This window comes from Chrysemys picta, chromosome 1 (genome assembly GCF_011386835.1).
Source record: "Chrysemys picta bellii isolate R12L10 chromosome 1, ASM1138683v2, whole genome shotgun sequence".
Classification (NCBI taxonomy): domain Eukaryota; kingdom Metazoa; phylum Chordata; order Testudines; family Emydidae; genus Chrysemys; species Chrysemys picta.
Window position 1 is genome coordinate 95,411,446 of NC_088791.1, and position 14,795 is coordinate 95,426,240.

The 14,795-nt window shown below is 55.3% G+C and overlaps 1 protein-coding gene across 1 annotated transcript in view; it reads right to left on the reverse strand.

Moving 5' to 3' along the window:
- Positions 1-202: 202 nt before the first annotated feature.
- The window catches only part of CYTH4 (cytohesin 4), a 32,771-nt gene continuing 18,178 nt past the window's right edge, over positions 203-14,795 (reverse strand). Inside the window, exons 8-13 of the mRNA XM_005302457.4 lie at positions 13,443-13,591; positions 6,016-6,127; positions 5,591-5,667; positions 5,129-5,200; positions 1,935-2,089; positions 203-1,388 (exon numbers count right to left, since the gene is read on the reverse strand). Coding sequence (XP_005302514.1) covers positions 1,316-1,388; positions 1,935-2,089; positions 5,129-5,200; positions 5,591-5,667; positions 6,016-6,127; positions 13,443-13,591 — 638 coding nt within the window. The 3' untranslated portion in view covers positions 203-1,315. The remainder of the gene's footprint in view (positions 1,389-1,934; positions 2,090-5,128; positions 5,201-5,590; positions 5,668-6,015; positions 6,128-13,442; positions 13,592-14,795) is intronic.

Genomic DNA, 14,795 nt, shown 5'->3' on the forward strand with positions numbered 1-14,795 from the left:
CCCGGCTTGTAGGGACCTCTCCCAGTGGGCATCATTGTCTTCCATGGCTCCCTGCCACTTCTCCCCTGGCCTGTTACCATGCTCACCGCACCCCTCCCGCCTGCATCCAGCTACTCAGTGCCTTTTCGTGTCCCGATACTGCGCTGAATCATCACCCTGGGCGTGCAGCTTTCTAAAGAAGGCAATGTGACATCCTTTGATATCGTCTGTGCAATTCTTATCTTTTAATGATCATTCCACCCTGCGGCTTGTTTGGGGTTTTTACACAAGAGACCAGAGTTCAAAACCCTAGGGCACTGTATGTGCTGGGCATTCCCTGCTCTCCCTGCTTCTGGCCTGAAACGGTGCAGCTGAGTGACCCCTGGGAGCGCTGCAGGCTGGGAGAAGACCCTGAAGATCCACACTAAGGCTTCTCTCCAGAGCCTCAGCCCCTCACAGAAACCTGTTTGCCAGGCCCTGAGTATGAGAGACTTGGGAGGTAGAAGAGCAAAGTGGTTACCCTGGCCCAACAGTACAGTACCAAAGGACACCATTTCTCCTTGTCCCCACGAAACCATCTTGGCTTCCTGCAACCCATTGTCAATGTACACATATATACACATTGGGGACTCCAAACTATTAATGCTGTCTTCAGGGGCACAGTGTGGGGGACCCTGGAATGACTTGGTGCAGAGAGGGCTCCCCGGTGCACGGGGTCATGTCCCTTGGGCTCTGGTTTCACACTGGGGTTCTTAACCCCAGTGACGACCTCTTCATGGTCACAGGCCTCTCACTTCTCAGGTTTACTTGCGTAGAAGAGCTGCAGCTGGTTCTTGAAGTCTGCTGCTGGCCTGTGGACAATCCCAGGGGGAGGAAACCTTTGGGATTCCCCCAGAAGAGCCCACAGGCCCGCTGCCCAGCTCAGTGGCTGGGGAGGAAGTCTGAGAAACCAGACGTCTGCAGGACTGTCCTGGCCAAGTCTGGGGGCTGGAGACCCCTGCAGCCTGTCCAACGTGAGGAGGCCAGTGTGAGGTGTACATAAGGCTATGTCTTGTCATAGAGCCTCTGTCAGTTCAAGTGCGGGAGAGGCTGTGCCCATTGTCCCGGCCTCCAGATCCACGTCCGCATCAACCTACTCCCCTTCAGAATTGAACTCCCGGATTGGAAAGGGAGGAGCCAAATGGGGCTTGTCAGCCTGTCAGTCACCTTCTGACCAGTCAGGAGGTAGGGGAAGGTGCTGCTCCTGAGCGTCCTTTGCTGGTAGAGCCCAGTGGGGGAGGATATGGCCCAGTGATTAAAGATCATCTGGGCAGCAACGAGTGGGCCGGCAGCTGGCTCAGTTTTTGCTGGCGATCTTTTTCTTACGGGCTGAGACCAAGTCATAGAAGGGATCCTGGGTGATGCTGGTCCTGGATAGAGGAGGAACGAGAGAGAGATTCAGGGCTGGGAAACGACATGGAAAGCCACAAGGGTCTCTCTGAACCTGCAAACAATGGACCGCCTCCCTCCCCCGAACAGGGGATCTGCAGGCCCCTCAGCAGCACCCGGCGCCTCCAACTAGTGTAGAGTCAGGCTTTGCAGGCCAGAGGAGGAGCCTGAAGATTCACTGCAAGGGCCTCCAGGCCCTAGATGGCTAATGCACTGGAGCCATAGGGGTGGAGAGGCGAGGGGGTCAGTGATGTCCACAGGGTGTGAACATTTATCTCCCCAGGGGCGATGCCCCTCTGCTCCCTTGCATGTGAAATAGCTGCTGCCCAAGTGCCCCAAAGAGGCAAGGTGAGGCCTCCAGCTCTGCATGCTGGCAGAGCATTGCCATTCACCTCTCTGCCCGCCGGCACACCACAGGCAGCTCTGGCCTCTGCTAGTGCCATGTCTCCCCTGACCTGAGCTCATTCCACCCCATTTCACCCTGCCTGGGGGAGTCCTCTCGTCTCCCTCAGGGCCCGTCCCCTCACCGTATCGCCTCAATCCACAGGTTGCGCTCCTCTGGCGTGGCTGCCGAGATCTTGTAGGACTGGTGCTTGCCTTCTACCACCTTCCCATCCCCGTCTGTCTTGCAGGCTTTGATCTTCTGCCCCTTGCAGTTGGGATTGAAGAGCTCGAAGCAGTTCTGCAGGGAGAGACGTGGAGGGAGTCAGGCAGTAAGTCCATTGTTCCAGGGGCCCAGCTTTGGGAGGTCACACTAAGGGAGTTTGCAGAGGTGGCAGTGGGCTTCTCTGTTCCTGAACTGGGGCCAGGACTTTGCCTGTCATGCTCTGGGGATCTCAGCACTGTTGAGTTAGATGCCAGTAGCTCAGACTTCAAAGTAAAAACCACAACACTCTGCACTCAGTGACTCCTGCACCATTGTGACCACCAAACCATGCTTTACAGAGAGAGAGAACAATGGCCGAGACTCTGGAAAACACCCTGTGGTTTGTGCTGCACCCCAAGCAGCCTACCAGAGACAGTTATACAGGAACACTGCCTAACAGCTTTTGGGCACCTCTGACAGGACAGCATCACCTGTCATACTGCAACCAGCTATGCACAAGGGACAGACAGAAAGGGGGGCAGGTTGAGGTAAGCTTTCTTGGGGAACCTCTCTAACAGCACAGCGCTATTTCTTACTCATAGATTTTAAGTCCAGAAGGGACCATCATGATCATCAATTCTGACCTCCTGCACATTGCAGGCCACAGAACTTTGCTCACCCACTCCTGTAATGGACCCCTAACCTCTGGCTGAGTTACTGGAGTCCCCAAGTCATGCTTTAAAGACTTCAAGTTACAGAAAATCCACCATTTACACTAGTTTAAACCTGCAAGTCACCCCTGCCCTATGCTGCAGAGGAAGGTGAAAAACCCCCAAGGTCTCTGCCAATCTGACCCGGGGGAAAATTCCTTCCTGACCCCAAATATGGAGATCAGTTGGACACTGAGCAAGGCCCACCAGGCAGACACCCGTGAAAGAATCCACTGTAGTAGCTCAGAGCCCTCCCCATCTAGTGTCCCATCACCATCCATTGGAGTTATTTGCTGCTAGCAGTCGCAGATTGGCTACATGCCATTGTAGACAGTCCCGTCATACCATCCCCCCTGCCCCCTAAAGCACAGTCTTGAAGCCAGTTAGGTTTTTGCCCCCACTGTTCCCCTTGGATGGCTGTTCCAGAACGTCACTCCTCTGATGGTAAGAAACCTTCATCTAATTTCAAGCCTAAACTTGCCGCAGACCAGTTTATACACTTCCTCCAAAGTAGCACAGTATGGTGTGGCACAAACTCCTGATGAAGGAACCAAATCTAGAGCTGGGCAGAGAAAGGTCGTTTCGTTTTATGGAGGATTCCAATATTTCAAAATCTGGTTCCATTCAAACTCAGTACAAAACCGAAACATTTCAGCAGTGCCCATGAAAGGGAAAGCCCGGGGTCCCTAACTCTGAAACAGTCTGCCCACCAAGTGAGCTGGAGAGGTGCTGGGTGGGTGAGCTGGCAGGATGCCAGGCAGGTTTTGAAAGCTGCCTGGTTTCTGGAGGAACTCTGTCCATATTGAACCATCGCCACAGGATGTTTCAATTTCAACTAATTGGCAAATTCCCATGAAAAACTTCACTGGAATTTTTCCACCCAGCTCTAACAGAACCATAACTTCCTGGCCTGAAGTCAAGACCCCTGTGCCTTGAGCAATCAGGTCTTGTTCCAGCCCCTGCTCCAGTGGACCCAGAGCTGCTATAGAGAGGGACAGGACTGCTAATAGGCAACTCAAATGTACTGAGTTTGATACTGATCTTCCACCAGTGCAACCCAAGTAAAGGGCCATTGACTAATGTATAACTACTGGTCTATAGCAGCGTAACAAAGACTAGAACTGCAACCTCCAGGACAACCTCAGCAGAGAGGCCAAGCACTGAGCAGGCTATGGGGAATGAACTCCCCCTGCCACCCATAGGGGCAGCCCCTCCTAGACAGACCTGAAGCACATCAGCAGGGCTAAGGTGTGTGGAAAGTTTATCCTGCCGCTGCCCATGCTGTGCCTGCCCCTGTCTTGGAGGTAAAGGGAGGGTTTGGTCTCTGCAGCTGTTGATCCCGTGTTTCTCACCTGCACACATGTGGCGCTTTAAAGAGAATCTGCCTGGGGCTGAGTCCCGGGGTGGGGTAGTTCAGACACTCCGCCTTCCTAGGGTTACCATACGTCCGGATTTTCCCGGACATGTCCGGCTTTTTGGACTCCAAATCCCCGTCCGGGGGGAAATCCCAAAAAGCCGGACATGTCCGGGAAAATCGGACATCTGGCCGGGGGCTCGGGGGCCTGGCCGGCGGTGCCGGGCCGGGGGCTCGGCCGGCGGTGCTCGGGGGGGCCCGGGGCCGGGCGGCTCGGCCGGCGGCTCGGGTGCCGGGCCGGGGGCTCGGCCGGCGGTGCTCGGGGGGGGGGGCCGGGGCCGGGCGGCTCGGCCGGCGGCTCGGGTGCCGGGTGCCGGGCCGGGGGCTCGGCCGGCGGTGCTCGGGGGGGGCCCGGGGCCGGGCGGCTCGGCCGGCGGTGCTCGGGGGGGGGGCCGGGGCCGGGCGGCTCGGCCGGCGGTGCCGGGGGGGGGGGCCCGGGGCCGGGCGGCTCGGCCGGCGGCTCGGGTGCCGGGTGCCGGGCCGGGGGCTCGGCCGGCGGTGCTGGGGGGGCCCGGTGCCGGACCGGGCCGGGGGGCTCGGCCGGCGGCTCGTGTGCCGGGTGCCGGGCCGGGTGCCGGCGGTGCTCGGGGGTGCCGGGTGCCGGGCCGGGAGCTCGGCCGGCGGTGCCGGGCCGGGCCGGGGGCTCGGGGGACGGGCTGGGGACCTGCGGTGCCGGGGGTGGGCCGCGCCTCCTCCCCCCCCCCCACACCCCCCCCCCTCACACCCCCCCCCCTTACCTGCTTCAGGCTTCCCGCGACTCAAATGTTCGCGGGAAGCAGGGGAGGGGGCGGAGACTTTGGGGAGGGGGCGGGGTTGGGGCGGGGCTGGGGGCGGGGCTGGGGCCCCTTTAAAGTGTCCTCCTTTTGGAGGCACTAAATATGGTAACCCTACGCCTTCCAAGACAGCAGAGTGCTGCCTGGGACAATGCTGCTGAGCGGGGCAGGAGGAGATAAACCTGCTAGCGTCTCTGACGACACATGCTTGTCGCAGTACCAAACGGTGGAGACTTACTGGCTTTTTGGGGTCTTCCACTTTCCGAACCGATAGATTCTCCAGGGGGATGATCCCCAGAGGTTCTTTATCCTGGAAGCCAACGAGAAGCAGGTATGAGGGTCTGACATGCTCCCAGCACCCAGACCAATGAAGTGTTGCTCCCCATTGCCCTGGCATGCACCCCAGCGCATTATGGCAAAGCAGGCTCCCAACACAAACACACTAGCAAATCAAAGGGGAGCTTGGTGCCCATGGCTATAGCTGGCCAGAGTTCTGCCTGACAGAACGTATCATATGGTTGATTCTAATCAGTCTGGAATGGCAGCTGTGGGTCATAGCTTGGGGCGGGGGGTGGGAATGGTAGGGCTCAGTCTGACTGCAGTCCAGGGATGACAGAGTGGCGTGTATCCCCATCCCTCATTACCCCTGGAAAATATAGAGCCCCTGGGAGAGAACTCCTTGACTGAAGTGCAGCCTTACCGTGGTGTATTCAAAGTAGTACAGGCAGTTGTCAGTCAGAATGAACCAACGGCGCTTCCAGGTCTTCACCCGGCCTCCTAGGGGCAGCAAGATTCAAAATGTGTCAGTCCCTGACAGCTCCCCCTCACAATCACCCCCTGAAGATTAGTGCCCAGGGATATAACCTCCACCCCATGCTGAACGCACCCCCGGAGCTGGCACAGCTCAGAACTGGGGGGAGGGGAGGCATCCTTCTCAGCAGACTGGCTTTGGGAGGTGCAGGCGTGGGCTGGTTAGAGAACAGCCGGTAAGTTTGAACACCAGGGGTCAGGCTCAACCCGCGGCAGCAGAAGGAAGGGCGGCTGCTGCAGACCTCCACAGGGTTGCATAGGAAACTCTTGGGGTGATGCTCATGGTGGTGAGCTGCACAAGGAGGCGCTTCGTACCCAGTTTAAGGAGCCAGCCCTCACGGCTGGGGTTGAAGAAAGTATGCGTGAGGTCATTGCCATCATCCTCCGGGATGGAAAATGGCTCGTTCTTGATGCTCTCGAACAGATTCTGCCCCAGAGAAAGAGGGAGAGAAATGAAAACGCTGGCATAGGGTGACCTGATTTAACTCACTGACATTCCCTACATATGGATGGACAGGGGTTGAGGCTACGTGGTACCCCTTAATGCTCATCTCACAGGGACAAAATGGGAGTGGTATGTGTGCGTTCAACATCCCTGTGCCGAAACAGGCCCTAGTTACATGTGCACGCACACACACTCAATGGAGAACACTCCTGTAAGTGAGCAATCAGGTGTGGGTACACACACACACGCACACGTATGCCCATGCGGACAGCATGCTATTTTGCACGGCCACGCACAAGCGCAGAGGGTAGCAATGAGAAGCAGACACACCTACATGTGAGCTACCAGGCACACCCCAGTACATTGCACAGCTGTGGGAGGGGATTCTGGTTTCTCGTCCTGTACGGGTATGACATTGTGCTACTTGACATCGCTTATTACGCAAAGTTCTGAGTAAAAGGTTCCTGCAATTTCCTCCAAACAACTGTCAGGAAGCTGAGCCCTTTCCACTGAGGGAGGAGTGGGGCTGAGGGGTGCTACATCAAGCCAGGGCTGCTGCTGGAGTCGGTGGGTGGATGTCGTGAGCAGGACAGAGTCGATACAGGGTTCTGAATGCCAAACAATCACTGTGGCCTGTACGAGCCCCCTGATGCCAACCGGCAAAGGGCGTGTGGTTATGTAACAATAAATCCCAGCAGGCCTGACAAACTCACTACACCCAACACACAGCTGTCAGAATATTTAGCCAAACACTGTCTTGTAAGGTATCATATGAAAACTGGTGCCACGCTGGTCATGAAGATCATTGTGTGATGTATGTATGGGTTGTGTATAAAGAGTTGTGTATGGGCGCTGGCAATATGTTCTTATGCTATGTTGTGGAGGCAGCTGATGAGCAAGCCTGCCTTGGAGAAAGGAATGTGGCTTTACCTGTCAGCATGGATCACGCTCTGAGACAACAGCATGGCTTGATCACAAGCAAAGGCCAAGGAAAGTACATTTGCATCCAAAGTGAGCGAGCCACCCAGAAAGCAAATTGACCAGAGGATGAGGAGCGGGCTTGTCGCCTGCACCCCGAAGAACAAGCAGCCGAGGAGAGGAGCCGTGGGGTTACTTTTCGGAGAATACATTTCAAAGGTTTTTTGGAGTATAAAAAGAAGCAAGGGGACTCCTTTGTTATCCATCACTTAGGGGACCCTGTGAATGGTGGGTCCTCCTGCCGGAGGGGCTGGGGGTGCTGATAGCTTGATGGAGGTGTGAAAGCTGCTGAGGCAGATGGCTGCTTGCTAAGGTTAAGTTTGAGTCACTAGAAAACGTGTGCTTTTTGTGTTGTTTGTAACCATCTCTTTTCCTCCTGCTTCGGGTCTCTTCAGTCTCTGTTCTGTGTTCAGACACTTGGGCTTGGCTTTAAAATTTTATTAAGATGATGTTAAAAAAAATTGACAGGTTTCAGAGTAGCAGCCGTGTTAGTCTGTATCCGCAAAAAGAACAGGAGTCCTTGTGGCACCTTAGAGACTAACAAATTTATTAGAGCATAAGCTTTCGTGGACTACAGCCCACTTCTTCGGATGCATATAGAGTGAAACATATATTGAGGAGATATATATACACACATACAGAGAGCATGAACAAGTGGGAGTTGTCTTACTGTATATGTATATATGTGTGTATATATATCTCCTCAATATATGTTTCACTCTATATGCATCCGAAGAAGTGGGCTGTAGTCCACGAAAGCTTATGCTCTAATAAATTTGTTAGTCTCTAAGGTGCCACAAGGACTCCTGTTCTTTTTTTAAAAAAATTGTGAACAGAGTTTGAGCATAGAAATTTCTAGTTATCAGGGAATAACATACAGATTATCGAGGGTGCAAAGTTTGGTTTAAGATTAGGTGGCATGAGGAATACATAATCTGCAATATGCCCGATTGGGGGTAAAAGGTTGATGGGTCAAAGTACGGACATTGAGATATGAGGGTATGAAGTTCATAGAGTGCTTGTGTTCGGGTGTGGAGTATAATGAGTGGATATGATGATGAGGATTGATTGACCCTCATTTGGTGAGATTTAATGTTTAGGGAGTTTATGGTTCCAGTTCATATGATCCAACGGAGAAGGTCACTTGGTCCCTTTCTCGTAGTGGAAGAATGATGTCATTCTGGCTCACGCCTCCTGGTACTGTCGGTGGCCGGTGATGTGCTCGATGTAGATGTCCCTGGACCATCGGATGGCGTCTGAGACCATGCGGCGCCGCATGAGACGTGCGTAGTGTCGACTTATCCTGCAGGTCCACAGCACACGCTCGTTGCAGGGGTCCCAGGCGCCCAGGGCTCCGACAATCAGGGCGTCCATCTGCACCTCATAGCCCTTTGCTCTCAGGGTGTCAGCCAGGGGGGCGTACTTTTCCAACTTACGAGCTCGGGCTTCGCAAAATGCCGGAGTCCTGTTCTCAAAGGAGACCGTGACGTCGACGAGGATGATCTTTTTCTGGGCCTCGTCGGTGACGACCACGTCAGGTCGTAACTGGCTGTCGGTACTGGGGATGGTGCAGTTCATGGAGATCTCCCCGAGGTGTGGCGCAATGGCTTTCACCAGGCGGTTCTGGATGGCGTTGTGGCGCAGCTGCCAGGCTCTGGAGTGGGGTTTGCAGCTGCACAGGACGTGGGGCAGGGTCTCGTTGGGGTAGCTGCACTTCCTGCAATGCTTGTCTCGGTTCCTGTGGTGGACGGCTCCGTTGAGCGGGACGCAGTTGAGCCGGGCACGGTGGATGAACCGCCAGTTGGCGAAACGGGTGAAGCTGCCCCCGTCGAGGAAGTGGTTGCTGGCGTCCCACTTGCTGGTCAACTCAAAGGCTTTACCCTGGTCCGGTTTACGCTTCAGGGTTTCCGCGTACAGCGAGCGGATGGCGGCCTTCAGAGTCCTCTCCAGCAAGCCCCTGGCCGTCGGGGTAACGACGGTGTTGTCGTCGGACCTGATCTGCGGCACCCAGATTCCCAGCTCCTGGCGCTCCTCGCACCACTCCCAGCGGTAGCCGATGCGCTTCCCCAGGCGACGTGTGGTGTTGCGAGTCTGGAGCCCAACAGCTCTGCCTTACTCTTGGGTAGTTCCAAATCCCTGACAAGGTCATTCAGTTCACCTTGTCTTATGAGGTGTGGTTCTGAGGAGGAGGATGGGAGAAAACGTGGGTCCTGTGACATTGATGGTTCAGGACCAGAAGTTTTATCCTCTTCCTCGTCTGACTCAAGTGAGAATGATTCTGGTGCATCAGGAACCGGCAGTCCTTCTCCGTGGGGTACTGGGCGTATAGCTGATGGAATGTTTGGATAATGCACGGTCCACTTTTTCTTCTTTGACACACCTTTCCCAACTGGAGGCACCATGCAGAAGTAACAATTGCTGGTATGATCTGGTGGCTCTCTCCAAATCATTGGCACTGCAAAAGGCATAGATTTCCTTTTCCTGTTCAATCACTGGCGAAGATTTGTTGCACAAGTGTTGCAGCATATGTGTGGGGCCCACCTCTTGCCCTGATCTCCAATTTTGCAGCCAAAATAGAGGTGATAGGCTTTCTTAACCATAGTGGCTATACTGCGCTTTTGTGATGCAAAAGTCACTTCACCACAAACATAGCAGAAGTTATCTGCACTGTTCACACAAGTACGAGGCATCTCTGCTCACTTTGGCTAAACAGAAATGTGTCCCTTTGCAAAATCAAACACTGACAAATAAGAGAGCAGGACACTGTATGATTTCTAGAGCTGATATAGGGCAATTTGTTCAGCAGAGTGATGTAAGCTTCGTTATGATTGCATCATCCATGACTTCTAGGAATAACATGATGCAATTCATATCATGCATGACGCAATACCAGCTTCAGATTGCATCATTCATTGTTTTGCCTAAAAAGCAAGTACTGTCCAAACCCAGTCATAGATTTATTCATAGATCCAGTCAAAGATGTATTTTAGTCATTTCTGGTTTAAATTGAGATCCCTTCCCTTTATAACTCACTTATCCTCCGCCATTCCCAAGTCAAGGGTCGTATATACTGACCCAATAGCATATCTTGAAAACTAGAGCCAATCAACAATTGTAAGCAGCATTTTCGTTCTCAGTGACCCAGAATTAGTAAAGTTTGACTACATTTATTTCAGAAGCATTTTGGCTGTAGAGCCGTGTAATACGCCGCTGCATCTCAGTGCTGTGTATTAAGGTGAAGAATGTGTCCTTGGTGAGCCAGCTGGCTGGTGTGGATTCTGTCTCTTTGGAGGCACCAGCTGACGTGGTATTTCTGTGGGCATCCAGGGCTGGGACTTGTTGCTGCAGAGGAACATTTTTCCTGGGGGGCTTGAGAACGGGTTCACTGAATGTTACCAGCAAGGACAGGTTAAGACTGGCAGCGTCTTGAGGAGTTTGTTGGTGAGGTGGACAGACAGGGGGGGGGTAACACAGTGGTTTAGAGTTCTGGGCGCCCCAAGAAAGAGTTACAATTGTGGCACTGGGCAGGGCCCCTCTCCACAGGCTAAACCTGAGCAGGAGACACTAGACCAGTGGTTCTCAGACTTTTGCTCTGGTGACCCCTTTCACACAGCAAGCCTCTGAGTGCGACCCCCCCCCTTATCAATTAAAAACACTTGTTTATATATTTAACACCATTATAAATGCTGGCTGCAAAGCGGGGTTTGGGGTGGAGGCTGACAGCTCGTGACCCCCCCATGTAATAACCTCGCGACCCCCTGAGGGGTCCCGACCCCCAGTTTGAGAACCCCTGCACTAAACCTTCCCCGCAGGGCATTGTGTGAGAAGGGAGGAGCTGTCATGCTGCCTTCCCTGAGGCGCAGCCATGCGGTGGCTGGTCTCCACAGCTCTGGGAATTGCACGGGAGAAGCAGGGTATGCACACACTGCTTTGCGGCTGCCAATGCAGGCCAGCGGCAGCATTTGGTCTCTTAGGGCCAGACTTTCTGCCCCCATTTAGGCCCCTGAACAAGGGCCACGGGGTGCTGCTCTGCTCTTTTGGAAACCTGGCCGTTAAGGCTCTTCCTTGCCCAAGCCTAACGATTCCCTTTCGTAAGTACAGATCCCCGTCTGGTCTGAGTACTGATACTGCCAAGTGAGCCAGAGGGTGAACCTGCAGGGGGTGCCACCGGGATCCTCAGCAGAGGGAGGCCTAGCGAGAGGGAGAATGGCCCCCGGGCAATACAGGAATTCACCAGGTAAAATAAATCCCTTGAGACTTTCCGAGGCTGAGGCCAGGGGCACAAGGCCATTCGGGATCAGAGAAACCTGAGCTACAAATAGCACGACGTGTGCAGAAAGAGACGCCAGAGTCCTTCTTTGAGCAAACGCCCCTCAGCGAAGACACATGGCAATCGCAGAGCCAGGCTCTGAGACCCTTATTCACGTCAGCACCTTATGCCGCGAGTCGTTCCCCGGGAGTCAATGGGGATGTTCCTGGGTGCTACTCAGTGTGAGTAAGGGGGTCAGAATTTGGCCCACAATGACATCATCATCATCATCATCATCATCATCAGCAGCAGCAGCAGCAGCAGCATCTTGATGCCCCAGATGTACACACACCATGCCCAGAACAGCTTACAGACAAAGGCTGGGGTTAAGGGAGTCAGGTGCCCAGCTCTCTTGGCAGGTTGCTGGGCGTTGGGTGCCTCGCTCCATTAGGCCCATTAAAAGACCCAGCCCGACAAAGGCAGACATCCCCACACACAGATACACACTCGCAGACACGCACACCACCCACACATCCCCAACAGACACACCCACCGCTAACCACACTCGCAAAGGCGCATGCAACCCTCACAGATTCGTTCTCTCTCTCTGTTACATACACACACCCACACACCGCACACTCTCCGCCCCACACTCTCCTGGTCTGCAGCACACCCTGGCCAGCAAGGTCACATTGGCAGGCTCTCTCCAATGTACCTTCCCTGTCCCCTGGCCAAAGCACATGCTCTCATCTTCCAGACACCCATACCCCGCTCCTGGAGCACCCCTGCTACCCCAGTATGGGAGAGTCCACTTATTCCACCTTCCTCAGTAGCTGGGTCACTAGGGTTGCCAACTTTCTACTCGCACAAAACCGAACACCTTTGCCCTGACCCTCCTCTGAGGCCAGTCCTTCCCCACCACTCCTTCGAGGCCCCGCCCCTGCTCACTCCACCCCCCACTCTGTCGCTCGCTCTTCCCACCCTCACTCACTCACTCACTCATTTTCACAGCCTGACTCAGGGGGTTGGGGGTGTGGGAGGGGGTGAGGGCACTGGCTGGGGGTGTGGGCTCCAGGGTGGGGCCGGGGATGAGGGATTTGGGGTGCAGGAAGGGGATCCGTGCTGGGGGATGGAACCGAGGGGTTCGGATTCAGAGTATGGGAGGGGGCTCTGGGCTGAGGCAGGGGGTTGGGGTATGGGAGAGGGTACTGGCTCTCGGCTGGGGATGTGGGTTCTGGGGTGGGGCCAGAAATGAAGGGTTCAGGGTGCGGTAGGGGGCTCTGGGTTGGGGCAGGGAGGTGGGGTGCAGGGGTGAGGGCTCCAGCTGGGGGTGCAGACTCTGTGGTGGGGCTGGGGATGAGGGGTTTGGGGTGCAGGAGAGTACTTCAGGCTGGGATCGAGGGGTTTGGAGGGCAGGAGCGGGATCAGGGTTGGGGCAGCGGGGCGGGGTGTGGGGTGGATGAGGGCGGCAGGCTCCGGGCGACACTTACCTCAGGCAGCTCCCGGAAGCAGCGGCATGTCCTCCCTACATCTCCTATGTGGAGGCGCAGCCAGGCGGCTCTGTGCGCTGCCCTGTCTGCAGGCGCCGCCCCCGCAGATCCCATTGGCCGCGTGGTTCCCGGCCAACGGGAGCTGTGGAGCTGGTGCTTGGAGTGAGGGCAGCGTGCAGAGTCCCCTGGCTGCCCCTACGCCTAGGAGCCGGGGTGGGACATACTGGCTGCTTCTGGGAGCCGCGCAGAGCCACGGTAGACAGGGAGTCTGCCTTGTCTGGCTGTGCTGCCAACCGGACTTTTAATGGTTCTGGTAAAAAAACAGACACCTGATAAGCTTGTGGGGTGATATACCTTGGGCCTAGCAGGCCTTTGTCTCCTTGCACTGTCAGAGCCACGGAGGAGGGAGGAATACTTGGACTTTCCCACTCATGGGGACCATGGATGCTCCAGGAAGGGACCGCCCAGAAATCAGTGCGATGCCTCAGGGAGACGTATCGATGATGCCTTTGGCTGGGTCGGGTATTTCTCCCAGCTCAGCACCCGGCAGCAGGCCAGGCGAGCGGGCAGGAGCACTTACCCGCAGGAGCTCTTCAGGCAGGTCCCCTCCATTGTTGATGCCTCGGTTCATGGCCACGAACCTCTCGAAGGGGGGCTTGTCCTTCACGTTGGGGTTGTGCAGGCTGGTGTTCAGCATGATGACGGAGAAGGAGAGCACGTAGCACGTATCTGCCAGCAAGCGAGAGAGTGCAGAGGGGTGTGGGTGACTGGCAGCATCGCCACGCCAGACACCCCTGCAGGGGGAACCGTGCCCCTGGGGTTCTGGGGGGAGGTGGGTGGGAGGTTTCCCTGTTCCCATTGAGGCTCTAGAAAGGTTCCCCCTGCAGTGGGAGGAGGCTGTCTCCCTTTGCTGGCCCTCGGATTGCCTGTTCCTTTGGGCTCCAGTACTGAGCGCTTGGATCCCATGGAGTCCTTGGAAAGCGGGGGAGGGTGCTCACCCCACTGGGGTCTGATGGCTGGTACACGGGGCCTGTCAAGGGCCAGCATCGTGCATGTGGAGGGAACACAAGTCCCAGGTGGAGGGGGTGACATTTATTTGCCTCCTTAACCTTGCGCCATTATGTGACGGCGCTGATTTAAGACAGGTGGCTGTCGATGCTCATAGACATTACGGTCAGAAGGGACCATTGTGATCACGAGTGGTTCTCAACTTGCAGCCATCAGCACACAGCTGTGGGTCATGTGACATCCTCAGGGCCATACAGATAGTATTGGATGCGGCCCACAATGGTAAATCGGTTGAGAACCACTGTCTGACCTCCGGCACAGATGCTGATTTAGGACAGCATCGCGGCGGGAGGACACAGTCGCTGGGACACAGTTTTTGTGCCCATCACAACCCACATGAAATGCTGGAACGTGAAGCATGACAGGTGGGAGCTAGGAATACACGGACAGAGGGGTGGCCTGGGCCTATCATTCCAGAGAGTGGAGCTGTGGGCCGGAGACACAAGCCTGATGGTGGTGACAGGCTTTTTCACTGCTGGGACAGGATGGTTGGGTTGGCATTACAATGGCTCAGCTATCTGAGTGCAGATCACTGACAGCACTGCCACTGTTAGATGACCAGGAGCCACTATCCTAAGGTGTCGGGTGCTGATAGGGCTTCTGGAGCCAACTGCCTGAAGAGGGACAGTGATGATGGAGAGTGACACGAGGGGAAAGGAAGGAGAGTGGCAAGAAGGAGGAGAAGAGGAGATTGGCCAGGGGAAAGAAGGAAGAAGAGATCAGAGATAATGGGGAGGAAAAGGGAAATCAAGACAACAAGCGGCAACTCCTTTTGTAGGTAAGAGACTAGAAACTTGGGCTAGATCATAGAATCATAGAAGATTAGGTTTGGAAGAGACCTCAGGAGATTATCTAGTCCAACCCC